This window comes from Thunnus thynnus, chromosome 23 (genome assembly GCF_963924715.1).
Source record: "Thunnus thynnus chromosome 23, fThuThy2.1, whole genome shotgun sequence".
Taxonomy (NCBI): domain Eukaryota; kingdom Metazoa; phylum Chordata; class Actinopteri; order Scombriformes; family Scombridae; genus Thunnus; species Thunnus thynnus.
Genome location: NC_089539.1, coordinates 4,871,284 through 4,896,874, shown reverse-complemented (window position 1 = coordinate 4,896,874; position 25,591 = coordinate 4,871,284). Strand labels below are relative to the sequence as shown.

Sequence of the window (25,591 nt, the reverse complement as noted above, 5' to 3'; positions counted from 1 at the left end):
CATGTCCTGTTTGGACATACAGAGGACAGACTGAATGATTGCTATGCTGTGTATTTATGTGATGTGTGATTAATGTTTGGAAATGTGATCTTTTTCTACTGTGACACATTGTCTGAAATAAAGTCAACTGCGCAGAACTGTTTTACATTGAATTAATGGGATGTCAGTGTCATGTGTCTGCGTGTCCTCCAGATCTCTGTCAGCTGACTCCTCCAACAGGCTGCTCCTGCTGCTGCTTTCCCTGGCAGTCAGCCACCTGTCAGGTAAGACCACACAAGACTTCATCCCCACGGCAGCCATTTTGAAACTTTACCCAAACCATGAGTTTATAGGGGCATCAGCAGACTTGACAGATATCAGATGACCAACAGTTACAGAGCTGGGTGGGTACACGGATGTAGATTCACAGTGGCGTGAGATCGGAATATCAAATATTTGTCTTGGAAAACTGGAGCTTGCACTTGGCTTTGAATAGTGGTTGCAAAGTGTATGGATTAAAGATCACAGAGTTAAGTAGAAAGAGTAGGCATCTCCTACATGAGATTCACAGCAGGTGTTGGATCGGTTTGTTTAAAATACTTGTCTTGGTAGACTGATACAGATACAACATATATACTCGTGTCAGTCTTCACTACAGAGCTTGTGGCAGTCTTGTGGGCACTTGGATGGGTGTAGGAAGTTAGGCCAGAAAAAAATAATTATATGCTAAGATTCTACTGCAGCACTGATGGCACTGAAGGGTGGGAAAAGTGGGGCCAGACCATATCTAATAGTAGAGATTTTAACTGTGTTAAATCTAGTAGTTGGGAGACACTGTTGGGTTTTTCTTGGTCCTCATATAGGAGTACAGGGGAATGAAGAAGCTGATAAGGCAGCAAATAGGGCCATCAACAAGAAGGAATTAGATCTGGAAGTACTGTATGGAAGGGTTGAGTGTGAGAGCTTAATACAATGAGGAATAATAAAAATTATGGCGAAAAGAATGGGAGGAGGGAAACAAAGGTAGGTTTTATTTTTCAATACAGCCAACACTGAAACACATGACAAATACAAGAATGGGCATGAGGGACAGTGTGTGTGTGTGTGTGTGTGTGTTGCCAACAATGTAGCAATTCATATATGTGGTGCTTATTCAGGTTATTAAGTCAGAGGTTTCCTATTGTGACCCCGTGAAAATTTCGGTCACACTTTATTTTACAGTACACTAATAAGATGTTATAAGCTGCACTTTGTATTGCAACAAATTAGACAAAAACTAGTAATAATGTGTTCTTTATTGGACAGTAAGGAAACACAGTTTCTGTTGCTTTCCAGAAGAGAACTATATTGTGATGTCAAACCACAGCGGCTCACTTCTGGTCGCTACGTCACACGTCCCTTGCAGCCTGGATGTTCTCCGGAGTCCTGTGGAGTTTGTAGGTAGTAATACAGAGTGTAGAACATGCTTCCTCAATGCTTAACTCCCACAACAGTTTAGACATCAGACCATTTAATGCCGTGTCACTATCCGACCCCAGTAACATTTGACTATGCAAGCTGCCAGGACATTGCATCCTTGTTATTGTTAGACCCTTATTAGACTTTATTACAAGGTTATTTGGGACACATTACAAAAGAGCTGTACTGTAAACTAAAGTGAAATCACATATCTGCCACTTAAGACATACCTACGTCTCCTTCGGCTGGTGCTGTGCTGGGCATCCCAGCAATGTCGAAATATGCTGTTACCATCGTCAACAGGCCTATTCAGCTATTCTGCTAAAGTTTATGTACAGTGTGCATTTTGCAGCTTTACACATGCTATAGGTCCAGATTAACAACTTAATATGCTTTACATTCTGAAATGGTCTAACCAACGTCCTGTCAGACCTGGTCTTCTGTTATACATTTTAACAACATGTAACTTTCAAGATAATCCTGATAATAAATAATATATAACCGAACACACAACAAACGCATAAAGTACCTTAGTTAATACAAGAAATACAATCATTTTTACAGAAACACACAGTCAATATCAGTATGTTATTTGAATAAACAAAACAGAAAAGGATGATCATCAAAAGTACAACCTCTAACAATTTGAATTCTTAACTCTTAATTCCATCTGATGCACTTTTCTTCAGTTTCCATCGGGGTGCTGCAGAAGGCTAATGCTAATGCTAACTCAAGGACGTAAAACTCTTCATCATCATGAGTGTTATACGAATATACGTGCAAACATAAGCCACGCCCTAAAGCATACCCTGTTTTATCGTCTATTTTACTCTAAATGGGACCATAATTTACAAAATGAACATCATGATGTATTGAAGAAGATATGAAACTGACGATTGAGACCATAAACTCATTAGGAAATAGTTTACTGAGGTAATAAATCAAGTGAGAAGTAGGGTCATTTTCTCATAGACTTGCATACAATCAGACTTCTTTTTGCATCCAGTGGAGTCACCCCTTGCTGGCCATTAGAAAGAATGCAGGTTTAAGGCATTTCCGCATTGGCTTCACTTTTCAAACCATGGATATATAAAGAGAACTGGATGCAGCATCAGAAGCAAGGCCCCGTTCATTCCTATGAAAATTGCTCAGTGGCACATGAAGCCAAAAAAGTTCAACTTCTTCTGCATTGCTTCCGCATTTGTTGGGCCCATAGAGCTATTGCAGTAGTGACTTTTGCCGGCTGGGCCAGTTACTTCCGGTTTAGCTCTCCAGCTAACTTGCATGGGGATAAAACAATTCAATCATGTGGCTCTTCTAGGCTTTCGATATGTGATTGGACTGAATGGATCAAATTGAATGAAAGTGAAAGTGAAATGAAAGTGAGACGAATCATTTCGTGGGGGTTGTGATGCTCAAAAAAAATTATCCTCTGATTTACAGACTTCTCTTTCACAATGTAAGTCTATGGGAAAAAGTCTTTTGGGGCCCAGTAGCATCACATAACGTTGTAGTTACACGGTTTAGCTGCTATGTCAAATTGGCTTCACAGCCCAGTGCTGCTCCTGGGGGCTTGGGAGCCACCCGCTAGGTTACAATGCCAGAAGATGTCAATCAAGCTGTCCCAAATGTCTGGGTGCACACCCTTCAAAGTATAACCCCCAAACTCTGAAGTGGTTACAATAGATCCAAATTTTTTTCTTTATTTAATCATTGTCACTTTTGCAGTGTAATTAATATGCTTATCATATATTATTTCATGTAAAATTTCAATCTGAATAGTTAAAAGTTCAACACATTATTTCCCTCTGAAATGTAGTGGAGTAGAAGTATACGGTAGCATAAAATGGAAATACTTAAGTAAAGCATGAGTACCTCAAAATTGTACATAAGCACAGTACTTGAGTAAATGTACTTAGTTACATTCCACCACAGACCCAGGCTAGCTCCCTCTGCTTAGTCTCATTGCTAGGCTTACCTGACCATCTCCTGGCTAATATTTAATGGATACATATGGGAGATGTTCTTTTCATCTAACTCTCAGCAACAAATGTCGATGATGATGATACTGGCATCTATCAAGAGATAGATAGTCGATGAGAGTCGTTCCACAGGGAGAAAGAGAGAACCTATGGTTGCTCTAAAAGCAAACTCGTCCCAACACCAGGAAAACAAAAGAACACATCATGGATTTCATGAAACCAGAACCACACAACCACCATGTCCATATCAATGGAGACAAAATGGAAAATGTCCCCCTTGCAGCAAAGACTTCATTTCCTGAGAAGACGGAAATAAGCATGCCCTCCCCAGAAGCTTCCCGTTAACTCTTATGGGTGTGCCACTTAGTGCTTAACTGTTTCAAAACAATATGGTACTCATATTGCACCAGCTTTGACAGAAGTGAGTGATCAAAACCACTCAACAAATTATTGAATCACTACTTTTAGTAGTGATTAGAAGACATTAACAGAACTCACTGCGTCTGAAAAACTCTCAAGGGTCCAACTCACTCCAGCAATTGCATGTTTCTTCCTCTGTCCTCTGGCAGAAACCCTCGATTTGAAACAAGCCCTCTCACAGTCCTTGAACGTACATCATTTTTTTAGTATTTTTGCATTGAATTCGATTCACTTCTATTTTTACCCAAGCTGGTTGAGATTTCTCCACTTTTATTGTACTTGTACAGCGTCAAATTGTAAATCTTGACTCTAATGACTGAAAAGTTCATAAGAGAGAGCTAGTCTTGTTTTTGAGGACTAAAATGTGCAACAAAAATTGTAATAAATAAAAAATAAATAATTTTGTTTTAGTCTGGTTGTTTTCAATTAATTTTCTACAATTGTAATAACACAAATATAGTATGACACAGTATGATAATACTTTTTAAAAGGTTCCACTTGCCATGGTCTATTAGCCTAATGGACATCTACATGGTGTATTCACATGTTCCCCTTGCAGCAAAGACTTCATTTCCTGAGAAGACGGAAATAAGCATGCCCTCCCCAGAAGCTTCCCGTTAACTCTTATGGGTGTGCCACTAAGTGCTTAACTGTTTCAAAACAATATGGTACTCATATTGCACCAGCTTTGACAGAAGTGAGTGATCAAAACCACTCAACAAATTATTGAATCACTACTTTTAGTAGTGATTAGAAGACATTAACAGAACTCACTGCGTCTGAAAAACTCTCAAGGGTCCAACTCACTCCAGCAATTGCATGTTTCTTCCTCTGTCCTCTGGCAGAAACCCTCGATTTGAAACAAGCCCTCTCACAGTCCTTGAACGTACATCATTTTTTTAGTATTTTTGCATTGAATTCGATTCACTTCTATTTTTACCCAAGCTGGTTGAGATTTCTCCACTTTTATTGTACTTGTACAGCGTCAAATTGTAAATCTTGACTCTAATGACTGAGAAGTTCATAAAAGAGAGCTAGTCTTGTTTTTGAGGACTAAAATGTGCAACAAAAATTGTAATGAATAAAAAATAAATAATTTTGTTTTAGTCTGGTTGTTTTCAATTAATTTTCTACAATTGTAATAACACAAATATAGTATGACACAGTATGATAATACTTTTTAAAAGGTTCCACTTTTCTGACCTTGAAGATAATTATCTGTATATACACAGAATTAAGTATTTGAACTACTACGGCCTGTTTCAGAAAGCGGATTTAGTGAAAACTCTGAGATTGTTCACCCTGAGATAAGGGAAACTCTTTTCAGTTTCAGAAAAAGAGCTAAATTAAGTTTGGGGTCAGTTACCGCAGTAACTGACTCTGTGAAGCTAAGTTTCTCTCTGTCTCGTTCCTCTTACAGAGCCCGGCACACCGTTTCCTCATTCATTCAGTCCATATCGAAGCGCATTCGTTAGCAGAAGTTCACTATCTGTCAGAATCTAAATCCTGGTTGGATAATAGTTTAGTTACTCAAGGACTTTCCAAAGTTACCGCTTTTATGTGCATCAGAACAGAAGTTTTTTCTTTCACATTCAAATATTCCATAGCTTGAATTCAGCCTCAGCTCAGAATAAAACCTCTGCATGTCCTTCTGTTATAACACTGTGACTGTCAGTTTGTTAGAGCAGCTCCTGACCTGAAATCTTTATTGCACATAATGTGTAATCTCAGTTTAAATTTGCAATATCAGTACGAAGCTTTAGACACATGGGATCAATGAATAGTTATCTCTATCACTCATGATGTGATTGGTCGCACTGATGGAACATTATTCCTATAATATTGGAGATTATATGTTAATATACTGAATGAGCAGGATTGTGGTGCGGCTGCACAATGTAGTTTGAAAGTGAGATTTTGAAATAGGGAGCATAATCTTAACGTATTTTAACAGCATTTCAATGACAATGTTTAAATTTACTACATTTTTGAAGTAGCTGAAATAAAGTCACTGAATGCTGTTGAGCTGAGATACAAATAGATGTCTAAAAATTTAAAATATTCTGTATTTTAACCTCCTTTTCAAGAACAAATAACCAAACACATTATTACTGGATCAGACTGTGAGTTTACAGACACGTCTTTATGTCTTTGATCTATATATGTTTTAAATCTTTAACTATATTTTTCATCGTCAGTTGCTGCCTCCTGTGTTTTGTCCGTCAGATTAAAATTGAACAAATATATTTAAAATGTAATGTAGCTGCAGTCTGATACACAGTCAGACTCCACTTTATTATAATTAAGGAAATGTAAGTCTGCTAAATGATGGATTAATGGACAACACTGAATAAAACTTTATTGTGTTAACCTATTGACACTTTTCCCGTTTATCTTTTTTTAAAGATAAATGTGCAGCGTCCGCATACGCATGCATTCATATCTCTACACCCACTGGATTAAATTGGAGACTGCCTTTTATTTACCTGTTGCCACGATGACTCGGAGTATCGAGCTCCATTATTAATGGCTTTTTGTATTCATCACGCACGCGCTTAACTCAGAATGTTGGGCCTTTTCCAAAACTAACTCTACCCACTCCCACTTCGACACAGAATGCACTCTGTTTGTAGTCACAGTCACAGCTGAGTCAAGTTAGAGGTGTGGTTTATAAATACAGCGGCAAGATTTGGGACGAACTTCACTCTCTCCGGCGGAAACAGGAACTGTCGTCACTTGTCGTTTGTACAAGTGGAGATGAGCCATTTTTCAGACATGCCATTGAAAAGATCCCGTTTTAAAAAACATTTCTTATGATGCAATTCAAAAATGTTTTCCTTCTAGTTTCATTATTCACATCGAATACCCTAGGTTATATTGTCATTTGCTAAATTTCACATGTAAATGGCAATACAATGGCACAGTAACACTGCAAGCATTACTGAAAGCCTGTTGTGCTTTAATAGAATGTATCTGTGGTAATTACATTTGTGCACAAACATTAATGAATGTTTTCCTCCCTGAAAGAATAAAGTTTACCTTTTCCTTTATACATTTGTAGTCAGAAGTACAGTTAGTTCACGCTCCTAACTGAGATATAACAAGCAGAGGTTGTGAACATCCTTGTCTCTGGAGATATGAAGGATACACAAAAGGCCTGTCAAACTTTTTAAGAATTTATTAATGTTCCACTGGAAATAAATTAAACAACTTAGAAGTTCCCGTCCAAACCAGTTTTGTTTAAATAAAAATGACACTAATTTCAAACATATTGGTAGACTTCATCATATATAATACTACATAATATTATAATACCAAATTCACTCCCAAGCCTCTTTGGTTGCATTTCTTTTCTTTTAAACATCTTCTCCTTTTGCATTCTTATGTTTATAAGCTGCTTGAGTTTTTAGCAACAGTCCCTGTAAATATACAACAAAATAATTTAAAATGATTAAACATATAAAACACAATAAATATATTATATGATATAATTAAAGCCTGGTGGTTAAGAAGTGTCATTTACGGTCGCTAAAGAGTTTCAGTTTGTGCTTTTATTCTGAAAAGGTCCTTGGCGGAAGTCCGGTTCTTGTTTTTGCAGTGGAGCAGCACAGCTGTTCTGGGCCGAACAGCCTGGGTTTTTGGTTTCTTACATCGCGCTGGTTTTGTTGTATATATATCAGCCTGACAGCTTGCATTGTCGCTTGTTGCTCCCGGCTCTTTAGCCACATCTTTCAGCCGCGCGCGGTGCTCCTTTGTGGCGGGTGTCTCGTGCAGTGTGTAGGGGTTCACGGGAGGATGGTTTTGTCAACATCACAACAAGTCGCCCTGGCTTTCACAGCGGTGCTTTTTACATTTGTCGTCCTGCCGAGGTTGTTCGGCGTCGGCGGCGGGGCCGGGGCAAAGGAGACGAGGTTTGACCCTCGCTACACCAGAAAAGGTAACTTAGGACATTTACACCATTGTCGCAGTGGGAAATGACAGAGCCTACTGTGGGCTTGTTCACATATGTGTTATTCTGCCTGAAGCACACTGGACTCATTTCCTCAAATAAAAGCCAGGACAGAAGACTTCATGCACAGAAGGGATTTAAGTTATACTATATCCCATTGTTTGATGTTGCACTGATGTTGCAGCGCAATTAAAGCTGAAAGATCCCCTCTAGACATGTGTTAAGATGTATATAAAATGACTCTACTTTAAATAGCCTAATAATGTGTGTCTGATAGTGTTCCACACAAAAAAAGTTCAGCTGTCTTGTTAAAATCCTTAAAATGATATATGCTCCTCCCAAAAATCCATTTTCAGTGTTTGTGTACTGGAGTCTTCAAGTTTCCAGTGTGGATGAATATTGGACCAGGATTGGTTTCCGAACTAGTTGTGATGTCACAAATCCTGCTTGTAGGCCCGCCCCTTAAAATCATATTTTTAATGAGCACAGAGAAACTTTAAACTTTCAGCAGATGAATGTGAGAACAAAATCTGTACATATATCATTCTGCACAGTGAAGTTCAAACATCCAACTGTAAGAACAAGAAGAAGAACATATTTTTGAGTGGAGGGGAACTATAAGTCTGCCTATTAAAGGTGCAACCCACTATGAAACAAGTTGCACTTACCAGTAGTTTGTTTCTCATGTATTACATTACACTCAACTCACAGAGTGAAGCATTCATTTCTCTGAACTGTTGTTTCAAAAAGCCAGAAAGTGGTTCACTATAACTTAATGCTGCTCTGAAGGTATTTCTACAGTTTTGAAAGACTCTTCAAACCATCTAAATGGATATATATATATATATATAGACACACAGTGCTGCTTGAAAGTTTGTGAACCATTTAGAATTTGCTCTATTTCTGAATAAATATGACCTAAAATGTGATCAGATTTCCATTCAAGTCCTAAAACTAGATAAAGAAACACCAGTCAAACAAATGAGACAAAAATCTTACACGTGTTCATTTAGGCCTATTTATTGAGGAAAATGATCCAATGTTACATATTTGTGAGTGGCAAAAGTATGTGAACCCCCAGGATTATCAATTCATTTGAATTACAGTCAGTCATTTCAATCAATGGAATGACAATCACGTGTGAGTCTGGGAGGCCGTGCCTTATTTAAAGAGGAGAAATCTTGGTCTTCACTGTCAAAGTCTGAGCTTCACAACACAGGTTTGTGGAAGTGTGTCATGGCTCAAACAAAGGAGATTTCTGAGGACCTTAGGGGAAGAGTTGCTGATACTCACCAGGCTGGCAAGGGTTACAAAACCATTTCTAAAGAGTTTGGACTCCACCAGTCGACTGTCACGCAGATCATGTAAAAATCATGTAGAAATGGAGGACATTCAACACCATTGTTACCCTTCCCAGGAGTGGTCAAACAACAAAGACCACATCAAGAGTAGGCGTGTAATAGTCTGGGAGGCCACAACGGACCCCAGGGTAACATCTAGGGAACTAAAGGCCTCTCTTGCAGTGGCTACAGTCGATGTTAATGAGTCCACCATTAGGAGAACATTGAACATCAATGGTGTATATGGCAGAGTTGCAAAGAGAAACCCACTGCTCTCCAAAGAGAACATTGCTGCCATCTACGGTTCGCTCAAGACCAAGTGGATAAGCCAGAAGGTGATTAGAACAATGTTCTGTGAATGGATGAGACCAAAATTGAACTTTTTGACTTGAATGAGAAATGTTATGTTTGGCGAATGCAAACACTGCATTCCAGCATAAGAACCTTAACTCATCTGTGAAACATGGTGTTGGTAGTATCATGGTTTGGGCTGCTTTGCTGCCTCTGAACCAGGACAGCTTGCAATCATTGATGGAGCTATGAGTTCTGAGTCGTGCCAGCTAGTTCTACAGGAAAATGTCAAGGTATATGTCTGTGAACTGAAGTTCAACAGAAAGTGTGTCATGCAGTAAGACAACAACCCTAAACACACAAGTCGTTCTACCAAAGCATGGTTAAAGCAGAAGTAAGATAATGTTTTGGAATGGCTGAGTCAAAGTCCTGACCTTAATCCTAAAGAAATGCTGTGGAAGGACCTGAAGCATGTAGTTCATGTTGAGAAGCCCACCAACATCCCTGAGTTGAGACTGATCTGTAAGGACGAATGGGCTAAAATTCCCTCAAGCCAATGTGCAGGGCTGATAAACAGTTACCAGAAACGTTTGGTTGAAGTTATTGCTGTAAAAGGGAGTCACATCAGTTACTGAAAGCAAGGGCTCACATACTTTTGCTACCCACAAATATGTAAGATTGGATAATTCTCATTTGTTTAATTCAGTTTTAGGACTTGTGTAAATATGTGATCACGTTTTAGGTCATATTTATGCAGAAATACAGAAAATTCTAAAGGGTTCACAAACTTTCAAGCAGCACTGTGTATAAATATATGTATATTTCAGCTGTGGCTCAGGAGGTAGAGCGGGTCGTCCACTAATCAGAAGATCAGCGGTTTGATTTCCGGCTCCTCCAGTCCGCATGTCGATGTGTCCTTGGGCAAGATACATTACCCCAAATTGCTCCTGATGGCTGTGCCATCAGTGTGTGAATGATTAGATTTCTCTGATGGGCAGGTTGGGACCTTGCATGGTAGCCCCTGTACCTATTCAGTGTATGAATGTGTGTGAATGGGTGAATGTGATTCGTAGTGCTTTGAGTGGTCGGAAGACAAGAAAGGCGCTACAGTACAGTCCATTTACCATTTCACATGACATTGTCAACGTTTGATCAAAGTCTACCTCAGGGTTAAGAATGGGGATGCACTGATCCACCTCACATCATGGGATTTGGCAGCACAGAGTAGCAATTTGATACATTGGGGTTAACTATTATGTAAGGAAAGTGTACCTGAACTGTAACTGATGGCAGAAGCACTGAATATTTGTCATCACTGACAAAGAAACAAAGAATTGTGAATTGTTTGTATCTGGTGATACCCAGTCTTAATAAGGTATCAGCACTGATACCAATCAGATATGTTGAAATAGTGCATCAAGAGTTATAAGAAATCCTTATACAATATATATTTTGGTACAAATATTCAAGGATAAAAACATTTTCAAGTAGGGCTTAACAATTAATCAAAATTTTATGGAAATTGCAATATGACCTACTGCAATTTTTAAATTGCTGGAAGCACAGTATTTGTTAATGGTGAAATGTGTGTCAAAATAGCATGTTAAATTAAGTATTCTCATGCTGCAGAGAGGTCCTGGCTACATATCATATTCTACAGACTTAAGAAAACATCTTTGTTCGGCACAGATCCCCACTAAAATCCCACCATAATCATTTTAATGTTTTTCAGTATAGATGAGAACAATGATGTAAAAATGATCATTCCTTCGAATAGCGCAAATCATATCGCAATAGCAATATGTCAAAATAACTGCAGTTAGATATTTTTTCAAAATTGTTCAGCCCTGTTTTCAAGTTACTTTTATTTGTGTATTCCCTCAAATTTGTTGATTTCCACACTGCAGCTCAAGGTGGGAACCAGGGTGTTATCACGTGACTAAAGTTCCATACTTAGGCCAGGTTAACTCTATCCGCAATTAAGTGAGAGGCAGCTGAAAGATCGAGAAAAAGCTAGTAAGTGGATGTTGATTTAGGATTATTTGGTCACGCTTAAAATGAATTGTGTAACTGTCATTTCTTAATCCTGGATACCTCAGTCAGGCTAAATTTTTTCACTGTCCTTCTACTTGTCTTTATGATGTTATGTTGACACACATGTTGCAGCGGGTCCGGGCCCGGGCGCAGTGAGAGGCCAGCCCATCAACGTGAACACCCCCGGCTCACCTCAGTCTCCTGAGAACATGCAGCAGATGAAGAAGCTGATGGAGCAAGAGCTAAAGGGTGACAAGTACAAATCCAATAGCAACAAGGGCTACGTGTTCACACTCATGCCCCTCTACGCCATCGGAGTCGGAGTGTTTGCAGCCTACAAGTTTCTGAAGGTAAAGAAAGATGATGCTAAATCATGAGAATGTACTGCTCTGGAAGGCTGCAGCTGCTGCACCACTGCTGTGATCTCTACAAAATTTGATGCATCTTCTTACAACATGTGAAGCACATAATGTTTATTTCTGCCTTTTTTTCAACTCGCAGATCAAGTCCGCAGATGACCAGGCACAAAAGGACAAATTTACAAAAGGAGCCAAAAAATCTGTGGAGGCAGGTGTGTGTTGCACGCAATGGGATTTCTGTTTGCATTCATGTGTTTTTACTCTAGTTTTATTACGAGTAATTGAGACGCCTGGGGTTTTTTTAATCCTCTTGTGTATATGTGTTTGTTTTTGTGCAGAGAACCAGTTGAATGAACTGGAACAAAGGCTAGCGCAGACAGAAAGGATGCTCAATTCCATCCTCACCCAGCTGGACCCGCTCACTAACTGGTGAGTGATGATTGTTTGCTCTCTTCCTCTCTGCTGTACTCAGGTCTTGATCTCAGTGAGATCATCTGATTAAGTAAAGGTTTTGTACATCACTGTCTCGTGTTATGTTGTGTCACACCTTGTCTACTTTGTTTAAACAGTTGTGGTTCTGAAACAGAATCCCAGTTTGGCTGTACTCAAGCAGTCTGATAGCATAGATAAAGGGCTTCAACAAGTCTTGTTTAGGATCATGTATATTATGTAGCAATGAACTGTTTTTTTTTAAGAACATAATGAATAACTGTCAGAAGTCTTTATTTATATCTGGCATGTGTCATGTCATCTAATGTAGCATACATGGCACAAAATATAAAAGTCATTCATTTATTATTTGAAGTACATAACAGTTTTCTGTTCTCATTTTTCTGCAGCGTGAAGTCGGTGGCACAAGACCAGAAGAATGAGATCATGAGCCAACTCCAGACCATCCGATACCTGATGAAGAAGAGAGGAATGGACTGTCCACCTCTCAACATCAACGGTGAGCATCTGCAGAATGCAAACTGAGTCTCTGTGCAGCGTCATTGTTGCATTTAGTTGTGACAGAAGTAAACCACAATTTGAAATTCAACATGGCCAGCCACGTAAAAACAGAAAATTGTTTTGCATCTAGTTTTATCTTACAAATGTGGTTTAGCTGGTTTATTTGGTTTGCAAAGACTTTCAGCAGTTTCGGATAAAAGGACGTAGGCACAGTCATAACATATGACTCACTCATAGGTGTTGATAGCCAGTAGATAAACTTAGTATGAATTGTTGTGTGTCTTTCAGAGGCATCCTGTGAGCGTAATCTTGATGACCTCATTGAGTCACTCGGGGCCAGCGACACCTATCTGGTGGACACGCAGCCCTCTGCTGGAACAGTGGCAGCTTCTGAAAAAGTCTATCAAAAACCTTTAGAAGCTAAAGATGAAGCTGCAACAGAGGGTGAGGACATGAAGGAGCTAATACCGGAGGAGTCTGACGGGGAAGCAGAGGAAGAAGAAAAAGGGGATGAGGAGGAAATGGAGGAGGTTGACAGAGAAGAGGAGGAAGGATTGGAGGAGTGTGAGCTCATGCCTTCGCTAGAGGATTCTTCCGAGATAAACATTGAGGAGGTCAGAGCGGAGCAACCTGCGTCTGGCCTCAGGCGACGCAACAGGCCTGAATGAACTTACTGCACTGTACAGAAATCTGAAAAATTATTATGAATATTTATTACCTGAAAGGCTTTCATTCCAAAATGCTACGTAAATCTATCTCCATACTCACGCAGGAGCATCTAATGCATTAATTCATAACAATAACCTCCATAAAGGTAAACTTTCTTAAAGTAAACACATGGGGCTCTATTTTCTTGATGCTGTCGTGGAGACCAGCACAAACCACCTGCTGTAGGTCATGTGAACAAGGTCAATGAGGACAAACCCGAGTGCAACTGCTGTTTCCGATGACATACTGTAGATGCAGTGTGTGCAGAAGTTGGGTGAACTTAGATGATGTGCCTTTTTAAAACCTGAATTCATGTTTGTTGTGATGACATAAAGATAGGGGATACATTAATGGAAAAACCAACATTAAGTGTGCAGATGTCGGGTGAACTTAGATATGTCTTATTAAAACCTGAATTCATGTTTGTTGTGATGACATACAGATAGGGGATACATTAATGGAAAAACCAACATAAAATGTCTCAGTAAGGTGTTGTTTCACCACGAGTCTCCAGAAGCATTTATTCCAAAGATATTCCCTCATTTGATCTTTAGTGATGGTGGTGGAGAGCGCTTTCAAGCTAGATGTGTTAAAAAGTGTTCACTAGGGTCAAAATAATAACAGGAAGTTATTGTCAGTTTTAACATAGAAACCCACAATCCAAATATTTACATAATGGAAACAAATAAATGAATGAAAAAAAAATTATGGAAAGAAGCCGATCACAACACAAAGCTAACACATCAAAGATTTTCATGCTCGCACCTGTTCCCTGCATCTACATTCATTATGCTACTACACTCATTTGTTCAGGTTTTTTCCTTTAGTTTGTCACCCATCTGTATGATAATGTGATGCGGTCCACACAATAACCGGATGTTTGCTTATAGTCTACTGCATACAGTTCATATAGTTTAAAAGCAGAAAATGACAGATAGTAAGAGTCACCTGTTAATCTCACTAGTCTACCGTCGCTCAGTACAGACTGTTTCAATGACATTCCTGCTGTCAGTTGTGTTGAATTTGTACTGTTGATGTCAATTCATACAATCCCGACAGCATCCTTGTTTTAGTGTTTGTGCTGACATGAAAATAGAGCCCGTAATGTCCTTTACTTTCCTGTTGTCAGTCATTTTATAACTCTAATTATCACCTTTTTAAACTCTCCTGATTTTGGAATGAAATTAATTTATATACTTTTTTGTTGACTGTCATCTCTTTAGGTTTGTACATGCTCCAATGCTTAAGCCAAACATTTAAAGCGTCTGTAATCCTGCAGGTTGTCTCAGAGTCAGGGACTAAATCGATGGCTGCTTGCTTGCCTTTACCTTGCCTTCCTCACTGTGGATAACCTGTCAAACACAGGCGCACCTAATAACATTAATCATGGCTGTATTCCATTCAGATGCTCAGTTCAAGGGCCCATACTGGCTCACTGTCATGTCTTACTGGGACATGTAAAGGGAGCAGAGCCGTTGTTAATGGGATTAGTTCCACCTGTGCTTCTCCTGCTATGACAAGTCAAATTGTGTGCTGCGAGAAAGATCTGTTGATGTGATTATTCCTCTATGATCAATGTCACAGCACACAAGCATGAAGGTTTTTCCGTGTCTAAGGTTGGTCTGGAGAAAATGTGCTTTCATTGTAAATCTGCGCTACACTTCCAGTGACTGAAAGAATCACAGAAACTGATGCTGTCACGATAAAATGAAGTCTAACCATAAATAATTCAACTTTCCTTTTTTATTCTGAATGCATATACAAAATTCTTTTGTATCATAAGGCGACTGACGCTAATGCTGCTGGATGTGATGAGCCTACTTAGATAGCAGAACATTATAATGTACGTTTTAAGTGTGATCCCGGGCTTGTGGTATGTTGTTTATACATGAAAACATAAGTGCATGTTTTTTGTTTTCTATGACTTGTTAGCCTGCACAATGTGACTGCATGATGTTTTCTTTTAATAATTCAAGAGGATAATGATGATCAACCAGAAACACATTTAGTATTTGTTTTTACTGTTTCACTGTTACCAACCCTGATCCAACTCTGCAGAATACGTCATAATATAGCTGCATAATAATACAATTTATTTCACTTATGAGGAATCTGTTATCAGCTTGCCTTATATTTTAATCATTTTTTGAAATTGTGATATGAAATCTTTGTGAGGCCACTGTGAGAAGGCTTTCAGGTTGTTTCCATGTTGTCTCTTGCTGGGTAACATACATCAGACTATTAGGGTGCTTCATATGGAATATTGACCCAATTCTAAATACTGTACAACAAACAGTTTTAGACTGTGATTTTTAAAGCTAAAGGAATCCTGCTGTAAATTGTATCAGTTTTTTGGTGTAAATGCCACAATAATATCTATGACTACAGCACCTGAGTAACATAAATCTGAGTATGTATGATACATTTCAGATCATATCTCCACGCTTACTACAGATTAGCACTGTACAGTTGAGGATAATATCCTGTCATTTTTTGAACTGAATTTAATATACTTGCTGGAATGGTAATCCAAATGTTGACGTAACACAACGTGCTAAAAGTGTGGTTTAAAAAAAACCTTCTCAAATTCTGAAGACTAATATCTATAATCACAGTAAAACAGGTGGAATTTATCATTTTAGCTTAAATTAGCTGCCCAATTATTCCCACTCATATTATCACCATTTTGACTCCGTAGTTTTACAACAGAAGAGATTAGATCTATTATATAGATTTACACAACACATTGAAATTATTGCAGTGTCTTGGAATTCAAAAATCTTTGCCTTAATTTAATTTGTAAAAGGTTTGTATCCTTTCTTATTTATGCATACTGTTACATTTCTGTGTTGAATGTTGTGTGTTTCATGAGGAAGTTGAGTGAGAAAACTCAACTTGTCTAACTAGAAAATAAAACAATCAAAAAGTGAGATGGCTATTGTACTCAGCTGTATTTTTTTTCTCCAGATTAACTGAGTGGGAGAGAAAGAAACAAACCAATTATAGTGACATAATGTATTATTATGTGTTATTACATGATATTTCAAGGTCCTCAAAAGCCATACAGGTGTTTCCAGTTAGTCTTTGACCTTTGCTCAGGTTAAGATTAGGCAAAGTTCACTAAACTAATATAAGCAGTAGTGGAACAAGTTTTCAGATCCTTAAAGTAGAAGAATTTGGTGGTCAAAGGTCAAACTTAATACCTTTAATTAAATTCTTTCAAAGTCTTCACTACAAATCCTGGACAGGATGTAAACATCCACTTGACTGGTTGGCAGAGGCATACAACTGCAAGGCAGTATTTCTAGTTGGATTATTATTACTGATGCATTAATGTGTATGTAGTATTTTAGTGCAGCAGGTTGAGGTGGAGCTATATTTAACTATTTCATATATTTTTAGATAGTTATCTGTATCAAATATATAACAATGTATCATTTTTCATATCTGGACATATTTTCTATATACATTACAATCTGCAAGGGACTTCAGTTGAAATGTAATGCTTGTGGATTGAATAGTGCTTAAACCTGCAATAACATTTTGGCCACTTGGTGTCAGCAGAAACAATCTGTAAACACTATTGACATGTTATCACCTTTTGATTAGTTGATATGGCAAATTTCTTAGCAAATAGTTGCTTTTTTACACACCCATCAGATATGGATTCATTTGGAGTCGTGTTTTTGGCCAGTGTGTGCTGGTCAGGTAGCATACAGTAGGTTTATTAGAGCTTTCTCACTGAAAATAGCTGCCTGCTGTGTCACCTGTTGAGAACAAATGGTGAGACTGAACCAAAAATGTAAAGTTGTAGGCTGAAAAAACCAAAATGAGTTGAAAAATGCTAAAATGCTTCTTAGAGCTGAGGGGAACTGCATAGTCAGGTAATAATTCTCATCAGGTTTATCACCATGAGTGACCCCTTTCACATACTCATTAGAACCATTGTTAACAAAGAATATTGATTTTAGCAATCTCAAGTACAGTACCTGAGTAAATGTACTGTGAAATATAATGTCTAGCCAATAAGAATGATAAAGATTAAGTTGTCCTGCTGTCACAGATGTACCAAGTGAGTAGGACCTACCAATCAAATCCTGAGAAGAGCTCGTCTACTCAGGGAAAATAATTGAAAACACCTGCCAGAGTGAAACATGGGTATGTAGAGCCTTCAAATAAGATTGCATGTTTGTCATATTGCTTTTTGTAACTGCATGTGGTCAGCAAAAACCATCTTGTGCAAAAACCAGCCTGGTGTGTTTTCTCTCATTCTTTTATCAAAATTTTTATAGATCACTGTCACCATAGTCCATCTGGATACTGTCACACCTCTTGTTTGCATCTGTGGAGTCGGTGTCAGCTACGGTGTGTATGATCCCTGTGGTGGATTCAAACTGAAGGAGTTATTGAAGCTCCCCTTGTATCCTGCAGATGGTGCCACAGGAACACAATTACAACAATGCCTGTACGGTAAGAGAGGTAAAACACTGTACTGGATGGCTGAGGCGTATTATTTATATGATGAAATACTCAGTTTTCCTTTATTTTAGAAATACAGTACATTAAAATAGAAGTTTTTAAAGCTCTTTTACTCATTAATTCCAACAACTCTTAACTATGTTGAAAAGTTCTCCAAAGTGTTGTGGTGAAATAAACCGCCCCCTTTAATCATAACTTATAATTAGACATACAGAGTTTATTAATGACTTCCTCTCTTGCAGCGGAAGAAAAAGATCTGGGATTCATCGCAAATTAGCTTGGCTCTCTCAATTAGGAAAGCAACATTTAATCAGCTCAGTTTTCTTCCACTGGGATTTCCGCCTAATTCCTTCCAAGGGCCCCTGGTTAGCAGGATAATTTGTTTCTTATTGTACTCCATGGTTGTGAATGGAGCTGAGAGTGTTTGCAGCAGAGCCTGGGCAGCAAGAAAAAAAGAAAAAGAAAAGCTAATTCCCTCCACCACTCCCTTCAGGGCTACACTGGACCTCTAATCACATCCAAAAACATTCTCCAGACTGTTATAGCATTTGTTAAGTGTTTTTATGTGTAAGGACCGAAATGTTTAAAGCGCACTCAACAGTGCTTTATATGCTTATTTATTGACATGGTTTACATGATCAATCTGACGACTTGGCAGTAATTGTTAACTGCTGCAATTGCTTTGGTGATAATATTGTACAATGCTTTATTCCCCAAATGTTTACAGCTACTGTATCTTGCCTCCATCAGGACAATATGAAGATAAAGCGTTTGGGAGATGTTGTGCAATTAGTTTGATTTTGATGGTCTTGTATTAAAAGTAACCCTGCTCTGCACCTCACTGTGTGTGCATTCTCAAAATTAGAAACCAGTGATAGACTTATCACCAAGCTGAACAGTGAGCCAGCTCCTACAGAAAAAATATGTCTTTATTGTCCATCCATTATATGACATGCATTAATAAGACTAAGAATCTACAACTATGCTAGCTGTACAGAGGTATAATGTTTACCATTTTCACCATCTCAGTTTAGCATGTTAGCATGCTAACATTTGCTAATTAGCACTAAATACTGAGTACAACTGAGGCTGATGAGGATGTCTTTTTTTTCTTTTTTTATTAGAATTTGATGATAAACATTCTGCTAAAAATGGCATCAGATGAAAAGGCAGAGGATTACTAAAGTTATTACCATTCATCATGAGAGGAACATGAATGTCTATATCAATAGTTGTGAAGATATTTTACTCAAAACAAAAAATGTCAACCTTATGTTAGGTAGATGGAAAATCATGGGATCACCAGGCATGAGGATTATTCTATGGCAATACATCTAATAATTGTTGAGATATTCAGTCTGAACTAAAGTGGTAAACTGATCGACATTTCCACCCCTAGAGCCACCTTAAATTGAGTATGCATTCCACTGATTGATAGTTGGTGGTGGCTAACCCTAACCCTAAAGAACCGCTGCAATGCAGTAGTAAAAAAGGCAGGTAAGAAGACTTATAGCTAGCAAACATGATGCAAACAATGCAGGCTTCAAAATATTCAAAATATGACCTAGCAGTTCTTTAGTGATGAAGGTAATGCATTTAACACATTGGTTAAGCCTCAATGATACACACTATTTGTTTTGGTGAGCGACAATGAGTACAAACATACATTTGTTTGTTTACAAGAAAACTCCCCAGGGTACCTTAAAATTTCGTAGCAGGATAAAAAAATACAAGGGAATATCACCAATTTTACTCATTTATTTTAGTCCTGATAATGTCATGATAGAATGCATACTTTGCAAACTGGCAGCACAGAGTTTTAAAGGTTTGAGCATTAACCAGACAGGGAGATTATTGGTTGCATTACAGGAAGTGGAGGATCCAGTGTTTTTGGAGCTTGCCCCATACTAACAGTTGGGAAATTTTGGCCTCTACTGCTTTGATTTGTACCATTCTTTTGTCTCTCGAGAGTACCCAACTCCATTGAAGTACAATACTAAAACACTTTAGTGCCTCTTTAAACAAATTAGTAGTTATGTGATGATAAGGTGGGACATCACTTCAGAGCATATAATTGGTGAGAATAAATGGAAAATGTCATCAGAAAGTATCATAACTTCAGTATCATAATTTCAAGTGCTGAGTCTGTTTTTTATTTCTTCTGTATTCCCTCAACTTCAGGGAAACAAAGACAGTCCATGTAGCCCACTGAGCTTCAGTATGGCACCATTCTGCCCTCTTACTGTAAGTAGGAATAAGACCTCAACATGTAAGCATTTCATTTTTTATGACGTTATTTAAAGGGACATCTGAAATAGCAAAATTTTTATTTTAGGTCTCAGACAAAGAGCTGTCCTTTTGCCCCCTGGATGTCTTCAAAGTCACCAGGATTGTGTTGTCAGACCTCTGGGAGGGAGGCAGAGGTATTGTGCTTCATCAGATATAAACCCAGCAGAGAATCTGTGCAGGACGGTACAGAAAGTTCAAACTGAAAGGGCAGAAAACTCTCCCCGCCTCTCCGTCTGACAAGGTCACTGCTCTGGAGTTCTATGAAAGGAATCGAATATATTTCAATCATATTAACAATTATTCAGTTAATCTCTCTGAAATGCTAACTGTGATACAATTATTTACTCATCGTCTCGATTATATTGACCAAAATTCCTTTTAAAAATAGTTCCATAAAAGTCCCATTGCTTTTGCATGTATTGTATCACTTCCACGTCTTGTGGTGAATATGGAGAGTTTCTAATTGGCCAGATTCCAGAAGCTGCACCTCCAGACTTCTGGCAGCTCCAGAGGCTACTTGAAATGGAAACTTCTCAAATACATCCGTACATGTTTGAGCCAAAATCTGATCCGAAATATGAGAGTGGATGGCGCGAACAGCCCACGGAACAACTTTGCAACAAAGACTGCCAACGGACAGCCATTTGTTGGTATGCATGAACAATCTGATATCATCACAAGGAGGAGGTAGAGGCCCTGGCTTTTGACTTGCAGGGAGCATTTTACATATGTTCACCTCAAGTTTTGGACCTTTGACCATGTTTAACCTCCAACATTATAGCAGTGTAAAAATAACAGAAAATCACAAAAAGCATGATATGTCCTCTATAATAAAGGTTTGAATAATACATTCCCATACTATACCTCCTCATTTTGAACACAGTGGATATAATTGTATCATACCCTGTTCTTGAATTTCTGATTGATGTTATTGTGAATTTGAATTGAAATGAACCAAGTCTGTCTGTCTAGCCACCAACCCCCTCTGGGACTGATTCTGTGGCTCTACTTGGGGAAAATGGACTGGCCAAGGACCTTGGATATCCAATAGACTTTTCTGTTTTTTTACCCTCCAGTTCCCGATAAAGATCAGCAATCTGGCTGCTCTATTTTTAGTGACGATATTACAGGGAGGGAGAAGGGGGAAAGAGAGTCTGGCTCTGGATGCTATTTGTTTCGTCTATCGGTCAGTGCAAGGATAGCTGTTTATAGGCAAGGACCGTCTTTGCCCACTATAATCCCTAATACTTCATCTTCTGTGATGAATGGCCTCATTAGTAAAACATTAAAGGGCCTCAACACCCCAGTTTCAAAATTCACCGGCTGTTTCATTTTAAATTGAAATGGAAAGCAGCAGGTCGTAGAAAATGAGTAATGTCACCATTAAAGATGTTTTTCATAGACATCCACGCACTGTGTGACCTAAACTGACCTCTGTTGGGGATGTGTAAGAGTTCCAGTAAGGTCAACTTCATTGTGAAACTACACCGAATAAATGTAATAGAAACGGGGTGGTGTAGTCTCTCAAGGGATGGTGCAGCAGGTCCCTTAGGTGCATGAACAATCATACTTCTACTCCCTTTTTCATACACCACTCTTTCAGTATAAAACCTTAACTGTGGAAGCCCTTTTCTGCCAAGAAAAGAAAAGAAAGTCAGTCAAAATGATAAAATTAGAAATTAGAAATTAGATAGTATAAGTTGATTTTATGAAATGCTTAATTATGAGATACTAAGTCAAACATTTTGTTTTAATCAACCTGATTTTGACCCAATATCTCATTAGTCTGACTTAGTTTATCATAAGTTTGAGTTATTATCTCATAATTCTAATTTAGTGTCTCAAAATTTGAATTTAGGCATGATAAAAACTTATACTAACAATTCATGTATTTTTTATTTTTTCTTGGTAAAAATGGGCTTCCATACTGGACTGTAGTGTACTGGCTCCAACATAGATTTTGTTCAGTAGATTTTTTTTGATGTTCCTTGAAGCAACCAGCACCAAGACCATACCACTTGTTGTCTGCCCAGACAATCCAATACACTGTCATGCTCAGCTGTGCACTCTATATGTAGTATTATATTGTACTCTATATTGCAAGGTGATAATGCTCCACACCCACAAACATAATGCCAGAGCATTTAAGCATGCATTCCCTTATGCTTCATTATAGTTGCATTGACCTTGACTATATAGACTCAAACCCTAACTATAACTGTTTGTCAGTCTTGCTGCACTGTCCTGCATATTTGTTTCATCACTAACATATTATTCAATGCCAAATTATCTTCTCATCGCTACTCCTCCCTTCCTTGTAAACTATGATAGCCTGCAACTGACACATTTTCACAACAAAGATAGGATAATTAGGTAATTAGAGCAAATATCAAAGAGAAAAGTCCATTAAAGATTACAGTACGAGATGGACCTGGCAAGTCACTACATCCACAGTCACCATGTTGGCAACATGGGTAAACAGTAGTGATCTCTTGCCACTATCAATGGAAATGTCCACTGTAAATGTCACTATAGTTTGTAGCAATTAACAAATAAGCCTATTTAATACAGTTTAGAACATTGAAGAGACATTATTTAGACCAAAGTGTGTCAGCATAGCTCCTATTAAAAGAAAATGGTCATGTAAAAACACACACAAATCACAAAAACAAACAAATTGGAAATTTAAAATCAATTGGAACTGAGGTCATTTTTAAAACAGGTGACTGTTTATTGTTGCTTTCCAATTTTATTCCCTTTCTTTGCTGATTTAATCAAGACGAGTAATGAGTAATTAGGTTACGCCGAGGTTGCAGTTTTACAAAGCAGCCTTACATCAGGGAATAATGATGCATGTAATTATAGGCGAGACACCCGCTGTGTCTCCTCGTTGATTGAGCTGTGCTTAAATTCCCTAAAGATGTCACTCTTTCCCTCTCATACACTGTGGAGACTGTCAGATGACGTGCCTTATGGTAGACAGCTGCTTCTTCTCTGCTCTCATCCACAAGTGCAGAGATTTTTTTTTAGCATCACTGTTGGGAGTGGGACTCCTTGGTTGTGCCAGTGAGGGACACCAACTGATGTAAACTCTCCATGAATAAATTATGTAAGCAGCATTATTCTAAACAAGTAGAGGAGAAAATAAGTCATACTACTGGTAATACAACCACTACTATCTCTACTACTACATCTGCCTGCCTGTATTACAAGTGCTACTATCACCACAGCCTCAGCCTTTGATTGACCCTAAATCTGTTTGTGAATAACTAAAACACATTAATTAAAATGATCTTTTACTCACCTTATTTCAATGGCCTGTCTTATAAGAAGGTCCCTTCATAATTCCAGTTTATATTAATGCTTACATTGTGCAAATCATTAAATAAATGTGTGTTTACTGAAACTACCACAAGCTAACTGATACACAACAAACTTGAGGGAGGATGGTATTCCAGCATAGAGGTACTGGTTACTTTCTAGGGCTCAAAATGAGGCTCTCATGTTAGGTCTGCCATGTGCACTGTATGAGTGAAAACTTCAGATCTTAAGTATTTCTCTATAACTTTAAATACTCATGACTGAATAAGCACAATCAAAGTTTTCAGAAAAACATCTTATTATTTATTAGCAGTTATTAAAATTCAGCTAGTCTGCTTCATCAGGACTGTGTGGGTATGGTCTGATGAGATTTGATTGACAGTAACTATAAACAACCCACCAAATGCCATCAGAGTCTGATTCAAATGTTGCTAAATCCTGATTGGTGCACAGATGACAAAGGTCTAAGTGAGTCCCACAGAATCAGAAATCTCAATCAATCTCAAATGCAAAATAATCAAAACAACTAACTTCTAACTTTGGAAAATAATATGTTTATGTAAGATCCCATTAGTTATAGTAATAAGCTGATTGAGAAAATAAGTTTCCAGGGGTCTTAAATGTAATAGGATACATACACAATGCACAGCGAGTGGGCGTCATAGGGTATCCTACTTGGTTAATCTGGCCCTGCATGCCTCTACTATTTCTGCTACTTATTCTACAGCCTATTACTAGTGCTACTACTACTGCAGCCAGTGGCACTACTACCTGCTTCTCCTGCTACTGTTATTACTATGGCATCTTCCATTATTACCTCTATTAATATTAACTGGGCTTTAGTTTGGGCAGAGCACATCAGCTGACAACCAGATGACTAGTAACATCCAATCATATTCATACAAGTGTACAGTGTGTCCATATCTCTTAGAACTTACTTTTATATACTACTAAATTGCAAACGCAAATATGCTTTGAAAGAAAGCTAAAACCACCAGAATGATGTTTTCTGTCGACATAATGAGAAAATGTTAATTAGCATATCTTAAAAGTATTGAACTGAGTAAAATATTCAGTGACAACATACAGTATTTAATTTTTCTAGGGCTGAAACTAATGATTATTTAATTATGGATGAATCTGCTGATTATTTTCTTGATTAATTGTTTGGTCTAAAAAATGTCAGAAAATAGTGAAAATGCCCATCATTATAATTTTCAACAGTCTTTGGGTGTCTTGGTTGTTTTCTTCACCCATAGTCCAAAACCCCAAAATATTCAGTTTAAAAGCATGATATCATCACATTTGAGAAGCTAAAACCAGCCAAATTTTGGCATTTTTGCTTAAAAAATAATCACTTAAACAACTAATCAACAATCTAAATAGTTGCTGATTCATTTTCTGTTGCAGCACAATACCCGCTCATAGTAACAAATGCATTATTGAACGATTTTTATGGTTATGTTTAGATACTGGCAGCACATGGTAATGTTAGAGAGAGATCATGGTCTTGGTTTAGCACAGAAAAGCAGTGAGTTAAAGCACAACATGTTTATTCATTCATTTAAACATAATTCAGGCAGCTACTATGTTTTCCAATGCAAAGGAAGTGGGAAAACGATTTAGTCATATATAAATGTAATTTCTAGACAGGAGACAGGGTTGTGCAGCTCCCTCCACCATACAAACCTCCTCCTAGTATGGTTGAACTTAAGATGTAATGTCAAATCTAATTGTATACTACTTACTACTGTAAAGTTACTAGTATGCCTCTCCTACTACTGCTGTACAACTGCAATGACAGGTAGTGATCATAACCCACCAGGACTCATAAGGATAAAAACAGACTAGAGGATGCTGTTAGCTGTTTGACCTGTTGAAGGATGAAGGGGTTAATCATAAAAAAGTTGTTCTTGGTATCACTGCTTTTAATTTTCTAAGATTTGTTCATAATTAAATACGCTGTGCAAATTGTTTGATCAGTCCTGTCATTTCTCAGTACATTCCCAAAATTAGTTTGCTGATTGGTCG

General features: G+C 38.0%; 1 protein-coding gene across 1 annotated transcript; it reads left to right on the top strand.

Annotated features, from left to right (window-relative positions):
• The first annotated feature begins 7,415 nt into the window (after positions 1-7,415).
• On the top strand, positions 7,416-16,401 carry ccdc107 (coiled-coil domain containing 107). Its single transcript, XM_067581526.1, has 6 exons — positions 7,416-7,776; positions 11,586-11,803; positions 11,955-12,024; positions 12,151-12,241; positions 12,652-12,761; positions 13,052-16,401. The coding sequence occupies exons 1-6, from the start codon at positions 7,635-7,637 to the stop codon at positions 13,429-13,431; spliced, it is 1,011 nt and encodes a 336-aa protein (XP_067437627.1). The 5' UTR covers positions 7,416-7,634; the 3' UTR covers positions 13,432-16,401.
• The last annotated feature ends 9,190 nt before the right edge of the window (positions 16,402-25,591 follow it).